Source organism: Lissotriton helveticus (genome assembly GCF_964261635.1).
Source record: "Lissotriton helveticus chromosome 1_1 unlocalized genomic scaffold, aLisHel1.1 SUPER_1_unloc_4, whole genome shotgun sequence".
In the NCBI taxonomy this organism is placed as follows: Eukaryota; Metazoa; Chordata; class Amphibia; order Caudata; family Salamandridae; genus Lissotriton; species Lissotriton helveticus.
Window position 1 is genome coordinate 4,507,668 of NW_027611681.1, and position 23,382 is coordinate 4,531,049.

Below are 23,382 nucleotides of genomic sequence, written 5' to 3' on the forward strand. Positions count from 1 at the left end.
CCCCTTCAGATTTTCCAAATGAATTCCTTGCCCCTCCACTGTGTTTATTATTTTGATTTATTTTTTAATTTTTGTTATTGATTGTTTTTGACCTGACTGTATTACTGCCTCATTCCTCTTCGTTACGCATCCTAAAGAACTTCATGACTTTCTTGTTTTACCTGCTTGCTAGCAGAATGGTCAGCTTAATTTAGCCTGCTGTGCCGATATGCGGGACGTGCACTTTACTGACGAGCCCTAGGCAGTGAACCCATTTCCAACCGTGACGCTCTATGTTGAACTGTGACTCCCTACATGGAATTCTATGAAATCCCTGCCTAATTTGGTTTCTAAGACCCACATTATACGGGATTATCTGCCTACTAGCAGAATACCAGAGTTATACAGCGCCGGGACGCCCCGTTGCTGGGGCAGCTGTGCGCTTTACAAGTATATTACATTTACATATTTACATTTACATACCCTGCTCTACTTAGCCCCCTGTGCCAACATGAAAAACGCGCACTTTTATGATGAGCCGTAATGTTTGAGTTCATTTTTCAGCTTAAAGAGGGGAAATCCATGATTGTCGCAGCGCATTGTTTGAATTCTCCACTTATAGCGCCACGCCTCCTCTTTTATGTTTTAGCTGCTATGGAAAAGTTGCGGTTGGGAAACGTGGATTGGTTCCAAATATCAATTGTTCTGTTTTCCTTTTTTCAGTTATCAGAACCGATTAATTCTTGCCTTCACCCCGACGGGGAAGACACTTGTCACCTTGCAGCTCTTCCACTTGTTGACCTGCCAAATCACGGGCGGGAATTGCAAAACGCTGAGAAGTCGAGTTGGGCGTATAGACCCCCTCGCAAGGTACGACATGTGCTGGGTTTGACTCATATATGCCCTTGAGAATTTTGAGTGACTATTATATCACGTCGTCATACCCGGCAATCAACCTTGACCTGTGCATGAAGACTATAAGGTCAACATGCAAGGAGCATATTGCTACAAGATAAACCAAGGAGTGACACTTAAATCATCATCTATCTAATGACATTTTGGAATTTACAAATACCCTGAAGAAGTTCTTGTTTGCAGAACGAAACGCATTGGCTGTGGCCTATTTAAAAAGAAAGAAAATAAAGCAATAAAGAAGACATTTCAATCACCTTGTTAAAACGGACTGGATACAAATTGAGTTGATTGTACATAAATTGGAATGTCGTGCAACTTTAATATAAGTTTACATATATGATTGACCCTGAGGGATAAGGGTGGTGCCTTTGGACAGAGGGCATTTTTGAAGTTTGCACACAATATTATGTTACTTCTGTTTAAAACATCTGGTATACTTTCTTAGGTTGGTGCCTGTGTTAGGCTAGTTGGTTCACTGTCCAGTCTAAGTGTTGGTGAACTAAAGTGTTGAGTGCTGCAAGCAGATACAGAAGACCAGGACACATGTTTGGTCGTTTGTGAGCAGAACTATTAGCTGTAAAGACTTGGGAGGGTGCTGTTGCAAATGATTGAAGGGGAGTGAAGCAAGGCTAACCGACGGAGTACGTTGTTAGAACACAGAGCGGAAGTTCCCGCAGAGCCTATGTTATGTTATGTTATGTTATACAAGGGTTTTATATAGCGTGCGGCTACTCGAAGGAGTGTCCCGACGCTTTGAATTGCACACTAATCTCATAACACAACAGGGAAAGTAAATAAAAGAAAAACCAGAAAAAGAGAAAACCTAATAGGGGCCAGAACTAAGAAGTAAAAAGCCAGGTTTTGAGCCCTTTCCTAAAGGCCAACAAATTAGGAATGCTGCGCAGGGACACAGGCAGTTTATTCCACAACTGTGGCGCTAGTAGTTTAAAAGAGCGGCCACCGATGCGAGCTCTCTTCACACGAGGAACCGCCGCAAGAGACAGGGTTTCAGACCTGAGCGACCTGGCAGGAAGGTAAAACGTCAACCTTTTCTGAAGGTATTTTGCTCCGGAGGCGTGCAAGGCTTTGTGTGCCAGGGTAAGAGTCTTAAAAATCAACCAGCTCAGAGTACCCCCAACAGAGTAAAGTGTAAGAAGGAAGTATTTCACACCACAGAATTAAATGCAGGTAAGATGTATTTTCACAGAATTTTTAAAAACAATCACAAATTAAAAAGGAGACTCTCGCTTCTGACCCGGATCAGAGCGGGAGAAAAGTGCAGTTCATTCACCCTCATACACAAGTGCCCCCCCAGTCTTAAGTGTCTTACCCCTTCACAACATGAGTCAGTCCTGTCAGGGTCCCTTTCCAACTGTGCGGCACTCGCAGGGCACGCCCGCACGCTTGAGAGAGCTGTGGCCCACTAGCAGGCTTTTGTGGAGCTCTTACGTCCTGGGTGCATGGCAGCGTTCAGTAGGGCACCCTCTTTGACTTTTCTTTACAGTTTACAGTGAAGATCAGCAGTCCTAAAGTTTTGCAGTCACACCTGGCCTATTGGTGAGTGAAGGCCCTCTGGGGGCCCCACCATCGGCATTTGAGCCCACATTGTGGCCGGCTGAACCCCTGGCGTAACTACAGACAGGGTGTTCTACACTTGGGTAGTTGTAGTTCCTCATGGGCTTCTGGCATGGACCGCTCAGGAATTTGGCAGATACAGCCCCACACAGTCTCTCCAGGAAGTCCGTAGATTCAGCCCCTCTTGGGTTAGTTAAGAATTTGGCATGTGCAGCCCTGCAGGGGCTGGTTGGCAGCACACATTCATCACCGGACTGGGCGTCGTCAAGGACGTTGTCATAGATTATTATTTTCTGCATTGAACTGTTGGGAGAGTCTGGGGGGACCGTCTGACTCCCTGGTCCTGCTGGATGGATTTCCAGTAGTTGGCCTCCTCCGGCTCCATACAGCTGCTAGTGATGCGCTGGACCTTGCTTCTTCTAGGACAGCCTTGTCCTCCTGTTGGATAGTGAAACTCCCTTCTCTAACCTGACAGGCAGGCAGGCAGGCTTCTAGGCTCTTCAGGACCGGTACCAGCAATCAATTCAGCCTGCTGGTGATGTCCCTTCAACTTGGATAGACTGTCAGGCAGACACCATCCCTGGTGGCAAGCAAGCACCTGAGTGCCCTGCAGAGCACTTTATTCCTTGGTAACAGAGGACTTTGAACTGGAGCATACAAGAGGGCTAGATGGTCCCACTTGTATACACAACTGGCAGAAAGGAGATGTAGTTTACTCTGGCACACTCTCACATTATGAGTATGCCCCTCACAGGCTACACACACCAACATGGTTAACAAGCACTTGAGATGTTAGCGCAAAACCTGGACAGGGACATAGAAACAAAGCATTACATGGGTGCGTCAGTAGGACCCCACTCAAGTGATCCTGATGCAAAGATCTCATCAGGCTATTGATCCTTACAGCAGGGTGCATTGCCACCACCGCTCTAGCTGTTAAACCCATGACAGTCCTCTGCCTTAAATAAGGTCACACTTGGTGTGACCCTCCAGGTCACAGGACCTGTCCAAGATCTCTCATAGTCCCTTGCTACAAAATGCACAGTACTGGGGTGGCAGAAAAATCTCACGTAATGGTTTTCTGTTACGTTGTGATAGGTTTGCCCAGTAATGTACAGTTGCAAGGTGGACGCCATGGAATGACGAACTGCCATGAGGAGCAGATTTTTCTGGTCCTCAAACCACACACAATTTGTCATTTCATAGGGTTTTGCTCGCTAATATTTGCCACCTGTTTCCAGCAGGTGGTAGATATATTCATGTAGTTGGTTTTGGGCGTGGCAAGAGTAGGGGAGGGAAGGGGAATCTGTTTCTAACAGGGCGAAGCATTGTGTGTTCCCCCAGTTGGAAAAAAAGGCAGCACAAGTCTTGGCTGCTACTGCTGCAGACAAAGTCTTATGCAGCTTTTCCGTCAAATGTTTCCGTCTGGAAAAATCGTGTCAGAAAAACCTAACAACTGATACTTAGCTGGAATAAAATTAACACATGAAAGTACACTTTAATTTCTTTGTGCTTGAGTTAGTGGAGGGATAGATCTAGACATAGAGCCCCCAACACACAATAGATTATTGTGAAGCCGAGGCCAAAAATCAAAAGTCAGGATAACAGATACATGCAGTTGGCAACTTCGACAGGGGAAAACGCCCGTTGTCAATGAAGGGGACATTCCCAACCCAGAAATCTACATTACAAGTGAATGAATAGTATTTTTTTTATAAATATATGTTTTGTGCCAGTCCATATGACTCTGGGATACTGCGTTACAACTCCACAGGGTACATGTAAGTTATACGAGTCTATTAAAATTTTACAAATTTTACAAATTCTCACTCTTACATCCGAGTGCTCTCAGTTTACAATTCTTCACTCTGCTGTGTCAGAAAAACAGCTACAATTTATCAAAATTCTACAATTCTGCATTCATTTCACTTGTAACTTATTGTTTTGGAAATTTACTTCTATTAACTGTTTAATTTTAAATCTACAGGTGATTGAAATTACGTGCAAAGAACGCAAGGTTTAGCGCTAGGCAACCGAATGTCAGTGCCATAAGGAGGATTATTTTGAAAAACGGAAGGACATCAGCATTTTAAGTTTGAAGAATTTCTAAAATCTAGGTGTTGCGCTGACCTGGGAGCTGAGAAAAGTGCTATACCTGTAAGTGAAGTCTCTAATTTTGCATTTCATTAACCCAGAGCAAAGCCATATCTGTGCACACAGCCTCAGAAATAATGTAGGTAGACCACTTCAGCATCCTCATCTAAAATATTATCAGAAAGACGAATTGCCTCAGCATGACAGAATAAATGTTAATCTAAAGCCTTATCTAATTCCAGAGAGGAAGCACACGGTGCATAACAGAAAGTTATTGCAAAAGGTTTCTTCTACATACCATCATAGAAAAGATGCTGAAAGAAGACTTTGAAGCCGACACATACGACAGAAAATAGCACTGAGATTAAAATTCACTCAACAACCGTTTTTAATCAGTGACAACTTTGAGACTATCTGCCTCTGGATATAACACCTCAAACCAGTCGCCTCTCTTTTGCAATACCCTTAAAGATACACCACTTCATTATATCCATGACCATCTCAAATAAATGTTTCCTTTTTATTGTGTACTGTTCTGTGATGAATTCTATATAAATTGGCTTAGCATTATCTGGCTTGCAGGAGTATATGTAGACCTGTTAAATATAAAAACGGATTAAGTGAACACTGGGGAGCTATATCTAATGTGAATCCCTGTCATCAGAACTACAAACTTTGCTCAATGTATAGGAAGGTTAAAAGGAACTGATGTTCTGCGACTAATGATCCACAATAGTACTGTGAACGTTCTAACGCCCTCAGTTACTGCCATTACGTCAGTGCAAAATGGAACTTAACATTTAATCATTAAATATCAGACTAACACCTTATCACTGCTTTGCTAAGAACCTATACAAATGAATGTGAGAAAAACATCAGTCACAAAATAAGTTGCTGCCGGAGAGGCCATAACCTGAAGACCATTATCTGCAAGAAACCTTTCAACAGGTGCTTATAGGGCATCTTCCAGACATATTTTGCTCAATTCAAGTGTTAAGGAGGTTGCCCATGATTTATTTCAGAGATCAATGCTGACCATTTTCTAAACAAGCCTGACTCTTGGAAAGATCTGGTTCACTCCTAGCATGGCATATAAGCAAAAGAAAAACAAACTTGGTGACATTAGCTCTAGAAATAAATCTTGTAAAAACACAGACTATGAGAACAAATTCAGTGTTCAAACCAGCCTCACTCAACACAAAATAACACAAGCTGGGGAAGAAAGATTCAGCCATAAATCTCATGTCACTGAACATGTGAGATTGCTCACTGGGGATAAACCCTATCAGTGCTCTGAATGCCAAAAATGTTTCCGCAATAAATCGCATCTAATTGAACATGTGAGAATCCACACAGGGGAAAAACCTTATCAGTGTTCTGAATGCCAGCAAAGATTTTGTAGCAAATTGAGTCTTTCTCGACATGCAAGAACACACACTGGGGAAAAACCTTATCAGTGCTCTGAATGCCAAAAATGTTTCCTCAATAAATCGCATCTAACTGAACATGTGAGAATCCACACAGGGGAAAAACCTTATCAGTGTTCTGAATGCCAGCAAAGATTTTGTAGCAAATTGAGTCTTTCTCGACATGCAAGAACCCACTCTGGGGAAAAACCTTATCAGTGCTCTGAATGCCAGAAATGTTTCAGTGGCCAAAGCACTCTCACTCGGCATACAAGAACCCACACTGGGGAAAAACCTTATCAGTGCACAGAATGCCAGAAATGTTTCATTGACAAAAACACTCTCACTCGGCATACAATAACTCACACTGGAGAGAAACCTTATCAGTGCCCTGAATGCCAGAAATATTTCAGTTACAAAAGCAGACTCACTGAACATACAAGAACCCACACTGGGGAAAAACCTTATCAGTGTTCTAAATGCCAACAAAGGTTTTGTAACAAACCGAGTCTTTCTCGACATACAATAACCCACTCTTTGGTAAAACCTAATCAGTGCTCTGAATGCCAGATATGTTTTACTGTAAAAAGCAGTCTCACTCGGCACATAAGAATCCACACTGGGGAAAAACCTTATCAGTGCTCTGAATGCCAGAAATGTTTCAGTGAAAAAAGCAGTCTCACTGATCATACAAGAACTCACACTGGGGAAAAACCTTATCAGTGCTCTGAATGCCAGCAAAGGTTTCGTAACAAACCGAGTCTTACTCGACATGCAATAACCCACTCTTTGGAAAAACCTTATCCGTGCTCCGAATGCCAGAAATGTTTCCGTGAAAAAAGAAGACTCACTGAACATACAAGAACCCACACTGGGGAAAAACCTCATCAGTGCCCTGAATGCCAGCAAAGGTTTCGTAACAAATCGAGACTTACTCGACATGCAATAACCCATTCTTTGGAAAAACCTTATCTGTGCCCCGAATGCCAGAAATGTTTCAGTGAAAAAAGAAGACTTACTAGACATGCAAGGACCCACACTGGGCAAAACCGCTATCACTGCTCTGAATGCCCAAAACGTTTCAGCCGTAAATCTCTACTTACCGAACATGTGAGAATCCACACTGGGGCAAAACCGTTATCAGTGCTCTGCATGGCCAAAACGTTTCAGCCGTAAATCTTTTCTTACTGAACATGTGAGAATCCACACTGGGGAAAAACCTTATCAGTGCTCTAAGTGCCAGAAACGTTTCAGAGGTAGAGACTGTTACAAGCGCCTTAAGCTAACACACACTGTCCAAAATAATTTGCTCTGATTGCCAGAAAAGATTCAATTTTAAACGCAGTCTCACACTACATGAGCAAACACAGACAGGAATAAAACATTATCAGTGCTCTGAATGCCAGAAATGCCTCTTTGATAGGCATAGCCTCACTAGCCATGAAAGACTCCACACTGGGATGAGTGCTCTGAATTCCAGAAAACCTTCAGAGAAAAACGCTTCCTCACTCAGCATGAGAAACTCCACACTGGAGAAAATCCTTATGCCAGAAAAGCTTTTATCTGAAAGACAGTGTTACATGTCATGAGAGGTCCCATACTGGGGAAAACATTATGAGTGCTTGTAATGCAAGCAAATCTTTGCTTACAAACTGCTTTTCATTCGACATGAGTGTACTCACACGGGGGGAAAAGCCTGAGGGTATTCTGAATGTCAGAACAGGTTTATTGACAAATACAATCTAATTCGACATGAGAGAACCCACACTGGACTAAAGCCTTATATGAGCTCTGAATGCAAGAAATGTTTTAGTCAGAAAAGAAAGTCAGTCTCACTAAACATGAGAAATGCATCCACACCAGGGGAATAGGAACCCAAATCAATCCTGAGTTGCAGAAAAGCTTCTAATGCAACCTGACTTTACATAAAAGAGCAAAAATTGTAGTTGCAATAGGATTTATCAATATAAATCTTGCAGTATGACTGAGGCTGCTGGTGTGCAACCTCAAAAGAAAATTGTGGGATTGAAAATAGTCAACAAATTGCCAAAAAATGAGCAGTTTGAGTACCTGAAAGTTACAAAACTTTCAAGGTCACTACTCGATTCAGAGAAATGTTAGTGCTTGCAAAATCAACTAATTGCCAGAATATTCACATTATTTCTGTCTAAAATGTACGAGAACCAAAAGGCTTCTACTCACCATTGTTTGTTTATATAAGACTGAAATATATATTTTGGGTGCAGTGTTTTGTAAACTTTGTTAACATTATTGAATACATAATTTTCTTGATGAGATACAACAGCAGTAAAACATACCAAACAAGTTATTTGCCTTTGGTAACGCTGTTTCTGGGGATACTCCTTTACCTGCTAATTCTTCACCGTGAGAATATTCCCCAGGCACCAGACTGGATCCTGAAACTTTAAAGCAGTCCTGCTGCACGCCGGTAGGAGACATCGCGCAGCTCAGTGTCAAAGTCTTTCTGCTCCAGAGTGACGAGCGGAGCCGCATATGAGCACTAACCATTCTCATTGTGAACAAACTCAGGGGTTCGTGGGTTCATTATCTCACAGGAATGTATCACATATGCAGGCCATGTGTAGCGGTTAATTCACCTTTTTTAAATGAATACAATTCAGATGAGTCCTTTTCCATTTCTAAAAATTCAAATTGTATTCTCAGCAACAAGTGTATATATACATTTCTGAGTAATGTCAGCGCAGTGCTCAAGCTGAAAGTGATATGAGAAAACAATCAGATCCACATATTATATTCAGAAACAGGAATGTGAATGACTTTTGTACAATACAATTTAAGCAAAGCTGATTCTCAGGAGACATAGGTCATGTGAAACAGTCCCTGAATAGTCGAAATTTCGACTGTTTTAGTTAATTATCATGGTCTAATCAGAGCGGTACATTGCTGACTCGCCCATATACTTATCACACTGTATTCTATACACCTTAGTAAGGAATCTTCTGTTTCACAGGCCAGTGTACTCGGTAGGAAGTCAAATTCAACTACGCAGTTCCAGAGCCCCGTTCGCTTAACCAAACACCTGTAGCCAGTGAATCCTCTGCTCGCTGTCAAACAAGTTCAAGTATGACACGTCCTGATGAGGGCCTCATAATTGACTGTGTTGTCCATGAGAACTTGCAACAGCCCCCCTCTGTTGGTAGGCAGGAAGGCCTTCAGCACCATTCAAAATGCTTGTAACTCTAACAGATAGATGTGGAGTTGGGCCTCTGACGGTGACAAGGGTTCTGTAATATCCATCTCTTCCATATGGCTTCCCCAACCCAGAAGGGATACATTCGTCTCCACTGTTAAGTCTGGGTAGATTAGGGAGAGGCGTCTGCCACTGACACAATCTCTGACACTGGAGGAAATGTTGGATCCTGCCCACAACAGGGTGAATTAGTGTCAGCAAGTACACAAAAAAGAGAGGTATTGCAGCTGCGCCAGCTGTAGCAGCAGATGACTCAGTGGCGTGTTGCCTCCAGTGTCTTTTTGTGCCATGGCCATGAAAGAACTGGAAGACTTGGGTTTGCAGCTGGGTATGGCGTTGGCAGTATTGAAAAATGCTTCCGTAGCCACAGAGGGGACTTCACGTTGAGACTTCACCACTACGAGTATGTGGCAGTGGAGTACAAGATGAGAGCAGCCCCACACAGGTACAACCTTCTGTGAGCATTGCTGATCCTGACATTGATGATAGCAATCATTCTCACACATGCACTGTTTCGGCATTTTCAAACTTGGTCGAACTTTCACCTGATGTTGTAGACCAATTTTTTGCGAGTCTGTCTGCTATGATGTTCTCTCCAGTCAACGAGGATAACTTTTAAAAAACAACAACAAGCACACAGCGTTCCCTGAACTCTGAATTTGGCCTTCAATTTGATAAACACGGCCACTGAAAACATTTGGAACTATTTTTCCCCTGAAAGCGAATTTTTTTTTTTTCACTTCCAAAATATTTACCTTTTTTCTGGCACATGTACTCTGCTTAAAGTAGTACTATTCTTAGAGAACTGTGGAAAAGTAAATTTTGTCATGTTCTGTGTCCCTACGTGTCATCCATCATATGTTATGTGTGCATGACCAATATGCATATGTTATTCCCCATGTCCGATTAATGACGCAATTACAGTTGTGTCCACCTCTGATCTGCCATTTCCTAGTCCTCATGAGTAATATGAGTGTCAGGCCTATGTAAAGCTACGTTGCCATGTTTCTCAGTGTGCACGTTATTTCATTATAAAGTCCCCGTTTCCAGGCCTTAACAGGGCCTGGACATCAGATTCAGCTCCTGTCTCCTGAAGCCTCGCTGAGGAGCGATACAGCCCCCACCTGTATCCTCGACCTCTCACTTACTTCCTGCCTCGCAGTGCCCGGTGCAGCTTGGCTCTGCCTCTGAGTCTGCCAAGACTATGTTATGATTCCAGTTATCAGTTCAGTCCTCCTTCTCTGCATTCCTAAGCTACTGAACTGCATCAATAGTTTCCGTCATTGTCTAGCCTATACGGCTCCATGTTAAGGGAAATACTGCATTTAATGGTCATTTAATATTCTTCATCACGCACTACATGTAGAATAAATGCATGGTCCAGTCTTAGAGTCGATTAGTCCTTCCCCTCCTGACTTCTAGTTTATATCAACATGTTCCCTAAACATCAGATACTAGATAGGGTTTAGGTACATGTCGCTCCGACCCTCCAGACTTTAGTCTCTGCTCCTAGCACAGAGTTCATAGCCCCCAGCTTCTCCTCGTAACACGTCATTGCCAGTTTGCGCGCACCATCAGGTTAGAGGTCCCGGCTCCTTAGGTAGCCCCCTCCAATGTCTCCGCCCCATTCATGACATATTCTGTTACGTCTGCACCACATGTCTATGTATACGCCCAGTTACACCTACTTTTACTGTTATCTTTCGCGACTGCTACGCGTCACGCCTTCTGCTCCACCCACTGCTACGCCTACTGCAATGTAATGCTATGTGTTTGCGTTTTGTATATAAGCTCATGTATTGTTATTAAAAGTTAGCGCGCTCATCCCAGACCCAGCCCCAGCAGCTGCTGGGCCCCTGTTCCTATGCAGGTTGTCCTGTTCCTGTCCTTATGCTGTATTAAACCTGCAAAACTCCAACTACCTCGAATCTTGACTCTTATTTATTGAGCTATCTGTTATGATATATGTCTAGTCAAAAATAGGGTATTATTTATTTATTTACCACATAATGGCGCCCGAACAGGGACTTGCCCTTTCCCCACGCGTCGGTGAAGCCACGCCGACCCCCTGACCCTCTGCAGCCGTGACGGAACCATACCGGCCACGTGCAGATATTTCTGCTTCAAGTATCCCTCAGGCCCACGGAGGAGACGGAGGAGGCGGTCCAGCATCCAAACGAGACGGTGGAGGAACGCGGCGAGTCCCGACCAGAGACCAAGCCAAGAGTCCAAGGTCCGAGGTATCCGGAGGCCCACCCGTAACTGAAGTCCGAAGTTCGTCGTCCGTCGTCGTAGCAGTCCAGTCCAGTCCAAGGCCTTTCCGTTCTTGCTGCCCGGTGAGTACCATTGCTGGGGTAGTATCTAGACAGGGTCAATCTAAATTGACTCTGGTCCGTGGGTTGGTGGTACCCAGGCCCACTAACGAAGTGTTCACCTAGGTGGATACGGGTCTTGATGCGTCCCTTTATGGGACCGGTATGTTCCGTACTGTTTCAGCAGTGCATCCAGTAACTCTAGTCTGTTCCGTTCTCGAGAAATTCTTGTGTTTCTGTTCTCAGTATTCCAGGTAATATTTCTGTCCGAACTGTAATGTTATGATGTTGTTCAATGTATTTCCAATGTCGTGGTATGCCTGAATTGTTTTCCCAATTGTTATTGTTCCTCGTCTATTGTATTGTGTTCCGATTCAAGTTTACAATGTCTCTCTTTTCGAGACTACGTCAGTTAAAAACTAGAAAGGGTTTGTTAGAGGAAGCAGTTCCTGTTCCGCCCAGGGACAGTCCAGGTCACTTTATGTATCAGAAACATGGCATAAGCGCCATATTGTATCTAGATTTATGGGTAGAGTATACCAAACAGTTAGAAGAAAAGTATAGATGGCCCGTATCGGGTACATGGGATGCCGAATGCATCATGCGAGTAGAAGAAGCATTATGGAAAAAGAAAGCCAGACAGTCACAGAAAGATGCCATCGAGTTATGGCGCAAAGAAGCTCATAAAAGAACCGAAAAAGAAATCAGAAAGTCAGAACTAAGTAGAGAATCCCAAGAACGAGCCCAAGAAAGAGAATTAATCGAGATAGGTGAACGAGTCAAAGCCGAACAGTCAGACAGACAGAGGCATGCCCTCATTAAGGGTATGTATTCTCTTCTTGCTGAGGGCTTGCCAAAAGCGACCCCGGAGGCATCCAGTAATTTCCCGCCACCATTAGTTCCGACCAAGCTACGTCACAAACCGACCGCAGCTGATATTTTTATTTCGTCCTATTTGGACGACACAGTCCCCGAATATGCAAATCCTGTTCGCACTCCGCCAGTCCCCGTAAATCAGGTAATTCCTGCTCCTCCAGACACCGGGGTGCCCTTAACAGCCCCCCCGGGTCAGCCCGCTATACAAGTCCAGCCCACGTTACAATTACCGACCCTGCCAGGACGAAAAGCATCAGTTGATGATTCCAGTTTAGGGGCCGCGGGGGGAGGTCTTCCTCAAACCCCGCCGCCATACAAGCGTTTATCAGCACTCGAATTACATGCTCAAGCATCACAGCGTACTCCTAAAAGTAATAAGTCTGTTGCAGAAATCAGGCAAACCCTTGGCGAATGTGTCTATGACCCAGTTCCAGGCGAGTTTAATATGGTTTTATATTCCGTACGCATAAGGAGAGTGACCGAGTATCTAGTCACCCTGCCGAATATGAAAGAAGATCTAGACAGAATATATCGTTTCATCCGTACAGGGGATGATCCAGAAAGTATTAGTGATGCCATGTCTCAAAGGAAAGCCGAGATTCAGCGTATGATATTAAAGTTCTTAATTAATTGTCTAATAAGAGAACAAGATTACCCGTCTAAAGATCCAGCGGAAATGAAAATCCTGACGAAGTGGAGTGATAATGTAGCCGAAGGAAAACACAATACCATTAGTGCCATGGAAAGTATGTACAAGAAAATCCGTAGAGAGATAATAAAGATACACGAACAGCGTAAAACAGCACAAGTAAGCGAGAAAGAAAGTACCTCTGATCCTGAAGAGGAAGACGACGAGAATACTGCCAGAATAGCGTATGTAGGAAAATCTAGATTTCCAGATCGCCATTTACGTCTAGAACACAAGTCTACTTTCCATCATTCAGCACCAGAACAAGGTTCCCTAGAACAAGTATTCCAAGCTACCGATCATATTCTGAAATCACGAATCGGTTATAGTGAGTTAAGTACCATGCATGAACAAGAAATAGTTCGGTCAGCAGTCCGATGGATTACTGATTCTACCACTTTTCCAGACGAAATAGTGGCACAAATGTTTCTGAAATTGCCCCCAGCCGAGCAGCGACTGGTGGGTATGTATATGACTCAACACCTCATTACTCTGTATGAGGGTCAGCACTCTGATCCAGGTCCGTTACATGATATCCTGAACGAGTTACTCCAGTATAAATGGAGAGGTCTAGGTACCGATTTAATTAGTGTCATTTTAGAACAGCGTCACAAATATAGAACATTCTTGAACCCGCATTTTGTTCATGTCTCACCCCCAGAAAGTAAATCATTCTACATAGATAGACAGAATCCGTTACGAGAAGTCCACCCAGTTAGAGGAACGGGTGGCGAAATGCAGCGAGTGTTTGTTTACACTCCGATCACAAAGATGGAGCTCCTTGAAATGAAGAAATGAATTCCCTGTCATGACAAAGATCCAGCAGGGTTCCATCGAGAATTAAAAGACATGCTCCGTATGGGAGAATACACTTACCCAGATATCATTAAAATGTTAAAGGTTCTGCTACCCGCAGGGGTGTATGAAAAGCTAAAGGAAAAAGAATGGGAGGTGGGAGAGAAAAAGATCGATTGGACAGTTCTAGAAGCTGAAGACAAGGCACGAGTACCAGGTACCGGTCTCGGAGATAAATGTCAAGAATTACCAGAATTATTGATTCAAGTTTTACCCAGATTATTGACAACTAGAAAAGAAGACTGGGATGCAATCTCAGCCTGTAAACAGAAACAAGATGAAGATATTAGTGATTTTTATTCTAGATTTGAAAAATGTTTCAGTATCAACAGTGGTCTCAAGACAAGTAGTGAGTCATACCCTCACCTTTTCGTTACCAAATTAGTCGAGAATTCAAGTCCACCAATTAAAAACCGAGTTTTGAAAGTCGAAAGCACCTGGCAAGCAAATACTCCGTCCCAGATGCTCCAGATGCTCCAGTACCACCAGAATAGAATCAGGGAAGAGCAAGAACACGAAAGAAAACGTATGAAAGACACGAAAATGAAAGTGCTAGTTGCACAATCTGTTCCTCAAGACAGTCAGAAGAGGGGTCCGAATCAAGCCAGTCATCCTGCAGCACCCGTTAAAGGGAACTGCAATTATTGTAAACAGCCAGGTCATTTTATAAATGAGTGTGCAGTTCTGAAACACAACATAGCTACTGGTAAGACTAAAGAAAGACCACGTCCGCCTAGACAGGAACAAGTTTCACAGACTCCTCAGCCACAGAATGCACCACAGACAGTTACAGTACCGCAGCCTATTGCTGCAACACAGCACGTTACATCGCAGATGTACCAGTATGCACAGTCCGAGTATCCAGAGTACCAGCCATATTCATGAAACAGCCTGGAGAGGGAGGTAGGCTTGCCTCTCATCGAGATACCTGTAGATCAAGAAGGTCCCTATGTTCACAGTCAAGTACTAGGGAAGGATAGAAAGTTTTTGATTGATACAGGGGCAAGTAGGACCACAATTAGTCATGCCGAAGTTCCAGGGGCTCCGCTCTCAGGCTCAAGAAATGTTTCCCTTGGATTTTCAGGAAAGCCTATCGTAAATGAGATTTCAAAGCCAGTTACTCTAGAAGTAGGTCCATTGTCCCGTACTACTGATCTGTTACTTACTAAGTCATGTCCAGAAAACCTATTAGGCATTAAAACACTGAAAGAATTAGGTGCAGTTATATGTTGTTCCCCGGAGGGAATACGACTGTTCCTACGTGACTTTAAGGGTCACTATGTATTACGAGATTTTGATTCAAGACTGTCTCAAGTTCCGCAGCATCTATGGGCGCAAGGTCCAACTGATGTAGGTTACATGCAAATCACACCCTATCGTGTGACTCTCAAACCAGGTGTAGTGTTACCACGAATCAGACAGTACAGATTGCCACCCGAGGCTGTAGCAGCCTTATCCAAAATTATTGACGAGCTCATTGCTCAAGGAGTAGTTGTAGAAACTGACTCCAATGTATGTAACTCTCCGATCATTCCAGTCATGAAACGTACTGATCCAAATGCACCCCCAGTATATCGATTAGTGATTGACTTACGAGAACTTAACAAATGTATTATTCCGCAGTACCCAGTTGTCCCAGACATCTCCTCCCTGTTAACAGCCATTGATTCTGAAGCTACGTTCTTTACAGTAATAGACCTCAAGAACGCATTTTTTAGTGTTCCAATTCATCCAGACAGCCAGTTTCTTTTCGGATTTTGTTTAAATGGAAGGAGCTATATGTTCACACGCGCTCCTCAAGGTTTCACAGAAAGCCCTAGTATTTACAGTCAAGCACTTAAGAGACAACTAGATAATATTCACATGCCAACTGACACTGCCCTGCTCCAGTATGTCGATGATCTACTGATCACAGCCCGTTCTGAACGTGACTGCGAGCGAGCGTCACTGACGGTTCTGTATTTCCTAGCCGAGATGGGGCACAAGGTGTCACCTTCGAAGCTTCAATTCTGTGTCCAGCAAGTGGTATACTTAGGACACTTGCTGTCCAAGAGGGGTAGGCAGTTGACACCAGACCGTATCCAGTTAATAGCGAGTCTTCCCCAGCCCAGAACCCAGAAGGAGGTACGTGCCTTTATCGGCCTTACTTCTTATTGTAGACAATGGATTCCCCAGTATGCATTTCTAGCCAAGCCACTGATACAGTTAACAACACAGGAGGCAGCCGTATCGACTGTTCTCCCTTGGACATCTGAACATACACTTAGTTTCAACGAGTTAAAGAAAGCCCTATGCCAAGCTCCAGTTCTAGCAACACCGAACTACAGTAAGTCTTTTACACTTTTCGTTACTGAACGTGAAGGTACAGCATTATCTGTTCTCACACAAGATCAAGCAGGACAATACAAGCCCTGTGCTTATTTTTCGAGCACACTAGATCCAGTCGCCCAGGCGTTGCCTGCGTGCCTCAAGTCAGTTGCAGCCACAGCACTAGCTATCAGACAAAGTGATTCTATAGTTTTAGGACATACCTTGACAGTACAAGTTCCACATTCCGTGGAAGTTCTTTTAAACCGAACACAAACACAGCACTTGACAATTGCACGTTTAACAGGTTATGAATTGACACTGTTCCAGCCACACATAGATATTAGACGCTGCAACGTCCTGAATCCTGCTACACTGTTACCATCAGTTAGTTCAAATTCTGACACACATAACTGTGTGGAAGTAGTCAACATTACGACAAAGCCAAGACAAGACCTGACAGACATTCCGTTACCAGATCCTGACCTGACACTTTATGTGGATGGTTCATGTATGAGAACTAGTACAGGAGAACTAGTCGCCGCGTATGTCGCAGACTACTGACACCGAAGTTATTAAGACACACCGTATTGATACCCTGTCCGCTCAAGCAGCAGAGCTAGTCGCTCTGACACAAGCCTGTATACACGCCAAGAACCTGAAAGTTAATGTTTACACAGATTCACGTTACGCATTTGGAGTTGTTCACGACTTCGGAGTGCTCTGGCAGGAGAGAGGTTTCATGACTTCTCATGGAACCAAGATTCAGCATGGTCTCCTTATTCAAGCTCTGTTAGATGCCATACATTTACCGACATCTATTGCTATCATGAAATGCAAAGCACATACGAAAGTCACTGACATTATTTCTCAAGGTAATGATCTAGCAGATCGCACAGCCAAGCTTACAGCACAGACTCCAGACACTCAAGCTAATCTGACACAGACACATACTCCAGATCTGATTACATGTATGACAGTTAAGGACCCTACACAAGATGTCATAGATATCCAGTTACATGCTACTCCCGATGAAATCAAGAAATGGTCCGAACAAGGAGGGGTCCAGACAGATCAAGGATGGTTAACAAAGGGTAGGACCGCATGGTTTCTCCCCGACTCTATGGTTCAAGTCATCATCAATACCGCACATAGTCCAGCACATTTAGGAGAAAAAGCTATGTTAGACAGTATCCAGAACATTTGGTTCAACAAGCATTTACGAGCTGCAGCCAAGCAGAAAGTCCGTACCTGTATGATATGTTGTCAGTTTAATCCAGGTAAAAGTGTCCCGGTGGAACAAGGTGGTTTCCAGCCTCCTGACCACCCTTTTGAGGTCCTCCAGATGGATTATATTCAGATGGAGCGATGTCGAGGTTTCAAGTATGTCCTTGTAGTTGTATGCGCTTTGTCCAGATGGACAGAAGCATACCCAGATAATACAGCCGCGACCACTGCCAAGCAGTTGGTTCGTGAATTTTTCCCTCGATATGGACTCCCTAGAGTCGTATATTCTGATAACGGTCAGCCATTCTCATCTGAACTCATGAAGCACGTTTCCCTGTTGTTAGGGTACCAGTGGAAGTTTCATTGTGTACGCCATCCTGAAGCAGCCGGTCTAGTCGAGAGACATAATCAGACTCTGAAAATTCGAATTGCAAAAATATGTAAAGATAAGGGTGTGGACTGGCTAGTAGCTCTGCCAGTTGCTTTATTTTATATGCGCATGGTCGCACATTCCAGATCAGGTCTGTCCCCGTATGAGGTCGTATTCGGCCGCCCCCCTAACATGTGGGGTACTCCTAGACCCCGAAGTATTACTGATGTTTCATGTAATATGCTGACAGATTACCTAGCTTCCTTGATGTCTGCCCTCAACTCATGTCGTTCACAGGTTGCTGCCGCATTTCCAGACAATACCGAGGTGGCACCGCATGAAATCGTTCCAGGTTCCATGGTGATGGTCCGTAACTTTGACAGATCAAGTCCGCTGGAGCCTCGATGGAAAGAGCCCCGTCAGGTCCTCCTCACCACCCGTACAGCCGTGAAGTTGGAAGGCCGAAAAGGATGGATACACCTTTCTCACGTTAAACTTTTTAAAGGACTGAAACCCGTCTTTAAGAACATTTCCCAGGATTTTAAGGACTGCCAAAATATTGCTCTTAAGGACTGTCCCGCAAAAGACATTGATACAACTCCTCCCTTGGTAGAGAAAACTCCGCAGCAGGAGTATAAGCAAAAACTACGGTCTAGTAAAATAAGTCAGTCAGTTTGATTGTCTAAGTCCTCCCCTAGGTGAAACGGTTAGACTGTTTCTGACATGTATAAAATAGACCCCCATAGTGAGAGAGTTAGTAAAAACTCAATCAAATGTATCGTTTTTCTAAGTTTCATATTATTCATCAGCATTATGATTTCCTGCACTAGTTACGCAATTTTCCTGTGTTTCCCAGTTCCTCATGTAAATAAGCATTCTAATGTTACAGCAGAGCACACGTTTAGTGATCTGCCCCCTCACGAATATTCATACCGCCTTGCTATGCGTAATAACTCATTTATCCGCATGTTACATTACTCACACCAGACCAGCAATGCCACTAATTGTTGGGTGTGTGGTCGACTCCCCCCTTTCCAGACACCGAAGGGAGTTCTGCCACTCTTTCCTTATCCTTTTTCACATAATGGTTCGTGTGGAGCATGGTCCACGTTAACGTCATCCTCAACAGATATGTTTTTTCTTAACAGCACATGTTTCCCAGACAAGCAAGGTCTCCCCCACAGAACAGGTTTAGATCTAGAAAATGAAGTATATAATTTAGGTAATTATTCGTCGAATTTCATGGTCCTGAATGTTCAGTCTGATACTACTCCAGACTCACCTGCTATTTCAGTACTACCAGTCAAAGGCGAATTATGTGTCCGAAATAAGGGTTCCGTACACGTAGGACATAGTGATTGTACTACTATTGTCAAGTATAATGACAGTGGGAAATCTATTTTTATAGCTTCACGTCATTCTTATTTTGTTTGTGGTCAGACCGCATATGTTCGTCTGCCCCTCGATTGGGAGGGAACCTGTTACATTGCCTTCCTGCTGCCACCTGTTTTTCTAGCCCCACCTGACTACCATAGGAATTCCTTCCTAGTACATACTAGACACAAGAGAAATCTCCCGATTGTCGATTATACTGAAACTGCTGCAGAGCAATTCATTGATATTGATAAAGGTGTGTTCCCTTATTTAGGTACAGTTGTAAATAGTAAGCTAATCCGTAGGTTAACAAGAACCCTTGAAGCTGTAGTAGATGAGACTGCCTCTGCTCTAGGTAACTTAACCGAAGAGCAATCCTTTATGAGAATTGTCGTTTTACAGAATCGTCTCGTCCTTGACGTCATACTGGCCGATAGGGGCGGGGCCTGTAGAGTCCTCGGATCTAGTTGCTGCATTTTCATTCCAAATAACGCGCCGTCTGTTTATTCAGCTATAACCAGACTTCATAAGATTGCCCATCTGTTACACCAAGATCCAGGCACCTGGACATGGTCCGGTTGGTTCTGGAATGTAATTTCCGCCTGGGGATGGAAAGTCCTGTCCTTTCTAGGTATCGCAGTAGCGATCATATTCAGCTGCTGCCTTTGTATACAATGTGGCCCTGCGATTTGCGGTATGTGTGCTACCTCTTGTATTCCTAGTCCCAAGCCCCGTTCTAAATCCCGTTCCAAGACAATTCGAGATGAACAAATGATACTGTATGAAATGATAGATGGTATCATGAATATTGATGTTTCCTGATGGAAACGTAGTGACAAGGAGGGAATGTGGAAAAGTAAATTTTGTCATGTTCTGTGTCCCTACGTGTCATCCATCATATGTTATGTGTGCATGACCAATATGCATATGTTATTCCCCATGTCCGATTAATGACGCAATTACAGTTGTGTCCACCTCTGATCTGCCATTTCCTAGTCCTCATGAGTAATATGAGTGTCAGGCCTATGTAAAGCTACGTTGCCATGTTTCTCAGTGTGCACGTTATTTCATTATAAAGTCCCCGTTTCCAGGCCTTAACAGGGCCTGGACATCAGATTCAGCTCCTGTCTCCTGAAGCCTCGCTGAGGAGCGATACAGCCCCCACCTGTATCCTCGACCTCTCACTTACTTCCTGCCTCGCAGTGCCCGGTGCAGCTTGGCTCTGCCTCTGAGTCTGCCAAGACTATGTTATGATTCCAGTTATCAGTTCAGTCCTCCTTCTCTGCATTCCTAAGCTACTGAACTGCATCAATAGTTTCCGTCATTGTCTAGCCTATACGGCTCCATGTTAAGGGAAATACTGCATTTAATGGTCATTTAATATTCTTCATCAAGCACTACATGTAGAATAAATGCATGGTCCAGTCTTAGAGTCGATTAGTCCTTCCCCTCCTGACTTCTAGTTTATATCAACATGTTCCCTAAACATCAGATACTAGATAGGGTTTAGGTACATGTCGCTCCGACCCTCCAGACTTTAGTCTCTGCTCCTAGCACAGAGTTCATAGCCCCCAGCTTCTCCTCGTAACACGTCATTGCCAGTTTGCGCGCACCATCAGGTTAGAGGTCCCGGCTCCTTAGGTAGCCCCCTCCAATGTCTCCGCCCCATTCATGACATATTCTGTTACGTCTGCACCACATGTCTATGTATACGCCCAGTTACACCTACTTTTACTGTTATCTTTCGCGACTGCTACGCGTCACGCCTTCTGCTCCACCCACTGCTACGCCTACTGCAATGTAATGCTATGTGTTTGCGTTTTGTATATAAGCTCATGTATTGTTATTAAAAGTTAGCGCGCTCATCCCAGACCCAGCCCCAGCAGCTGCTGGGCCCCTGTTCCTATGCAGGTTGTCCTGTTCCTGTCCTTATGCTGTATTAAACCTGCAAAACTCCTACTACCTCGAATCTTGACTCTTATTTATTGAGCTATCTGTTATGATATATGTCTAGTCAAAAATAGGGTATTATTTATTTATTTACCACAGAACAGAGCTTCTATTTTTAGGATACTAGAGACAATATTTTACCTCAGCCTCTAGCACATGTACAGCATTTGTATAAATACGTGATGAAATGGTCTCGACCTTCTTTTCTGTATTTAGAGCCATTTCGTGTGTAATTTTCGCAATTCATTCAGCTGATATATATATGCATTTAACTGAATGATGACACTGCTTGAAAAGCGTACAGTACCAATACTCATTTTCGTGTATTTACCATATACCATTTCAAATGCGAATTATGTATTTTTGGTTGGGTTGGAAAACACACATGCACACACACACGTTATATGTTTAATAATGCTTAGTTTTAGTAATGATGGACATTAATACAGGGAGTGGGTGTTGTGTTTCTATCTAGGACCCTAATTCAATATTCCCAATTTATGCCCTTATATGGTTATAATAAATAATATCCTATTAAAGGCATAAGAATCATATCCATATTTAGTAATAGCCCATGCAGTCCAAATACGGCAAGGCTACTCCCCTAGACTCCTAGAAAGTACAACGCGTTCTTTAAACAAACCAAGCCTTCAGCAGCCCGGGAAATCCCCCTGCTCTTGTTATGATTTGCACAAGAACTCCTAGAGTCCAGAAAGAACTGTTAGTTCTTAGTGACGTCTTATGTCCAACCTTACGTCAAACCCGGCACCTTTCAGGTATAAATATACCTACGTTGCCTTAAGCAAACACACAGTGGTTTGGAGCAGAGCGGCTATCTACTTGCCCGAGAGCCCAGCTGATGCGAGAGCCCGCGGAAGCCGCCCCTCCCTTTTGACGCACTGAGAAAGACGCTATCTTTTTCTCCAGCCGAGAAGATTTCAGCTCCGGTGTTTCCAGCCACCCTTGCGGGTTGCTGGGAGATCGAGTCTTGAAGAGAGAGATACAAGACGTCCCACATTCTATAACTAAGGTACGGAGCAGACTAAACCCTTGAGAGAATTCTTGATTCAGATTCTTGGCAAAACCAACCTAACTTAAACTGCTACTTACTTACTCCTTCCCACGTATTAGGCTTAGGTCAGGTACACCGGGGTAGGCATATTTAGAAGCGCCAGTTGAGTACGTTAGTCAATGTTTTTATGTATGTATATATTTTATCCATTTTAAAGTATCATATGTCTAAAAACTATATCAATGGTTTTACAGTATTATTTCATAATACTACTTTTACTGTACGCACTTTACTTCATGTTAAGTATTGCAATTGTGGCAATTCATTTCTCTTGCATGAGAAAGAAGACTGCTCAATAAATAACACCTTTTATTGAAAACGCCCGTCTCTCTATTTCTCTGCACTCTGGTGAAACTAAGTATGCACGATTGACTGAGTAAAATAGCTGTCTATTGTTTTCACACGACTCTAGAGATACACTCTTATTCTGAGGGAGCAAAGTTGTCATGTTATATGGTTGTTAGAAGCTAATCCCTTCTTGTCTAAGTCCGGAGAGTTAACTCTTTCCTGAACATTCGAGAAAGTTTCTAGTGACCTCTGAGCTAGCTGGCGAAACTAATTAAGTCTAATATAGTCAGTAGAGACCTAGTCGACCTCAGTCCTACGTCTACACTGCTGTTTATATGATTCCAATGCGCAGAGCCTATTGGGAATATAGGAACTACACTACATGGCGCCCAACGTTTGGTAAGGCGATAATCTAACGCAAGACACTAGTCGTGCTTTTTCACACAGAACCCTTATACCGTAAAAACTCCAAAAGACGTCTGGAGTGGGTAAAAGGTTAAAATCCACCGGAACTTAGTAGGAAGAGATTCCTATGTATTAGTTTCTGGTTTAGTCAACATTGAAGGATACAGTGTTCCAAAATATTGTGCACCTAATCTTTGTTTCCTTGAAACTTGATCTGCAACAAAAGCTTTCTGTTAGTAAAAAGGACGGTAAGTGAAGACGAAACAGAGAGAGCTAGAATAGCAGCTCAGCTCGTAGTGGATGACACAACTATCCAACAGAATGACCCGGATGCTATAATCATCCCGGTAAATGTAAAAGAACTATAACTAAAAATCTTATAGAAAATGGAGTATCACCTGAACTATGGTTCAGGTGACTAAAACTGCCTTCTTTACAGATAAAATCAGAGCAGCTG

At 43.4% G+C, this 23,382-nt stretch overlaps 1 protein-coding gene across 1 annotated transcript in view; it reads left to right on the forward strand.

Annotated features, from left to right (window-relative positions):
• LOC144806014 (uncharacterized) overlaps positions 1 to 7,145 on the forward strand; it is a 239,095-nt gene extending 231,950 nt beyond the window's left edge. Inside the window, exons 3-4 of the mRNA XM_078672471.1 lie at positions 5,785 to 6,509; positions 6,960 to 7,145. Of these exons, the coding sequence (XP_078528597.1) occupies positions 5,785 to 6,509; positions 6,960 to 7,145 (911 nt within the window). The remainder of the gene's footprint in view (positions 1 to 5,784; positions 6,510 to 6,959) is intronic.
• Positions 7,146 to 23,382: the final 16,237 nt, after the last annotated feature.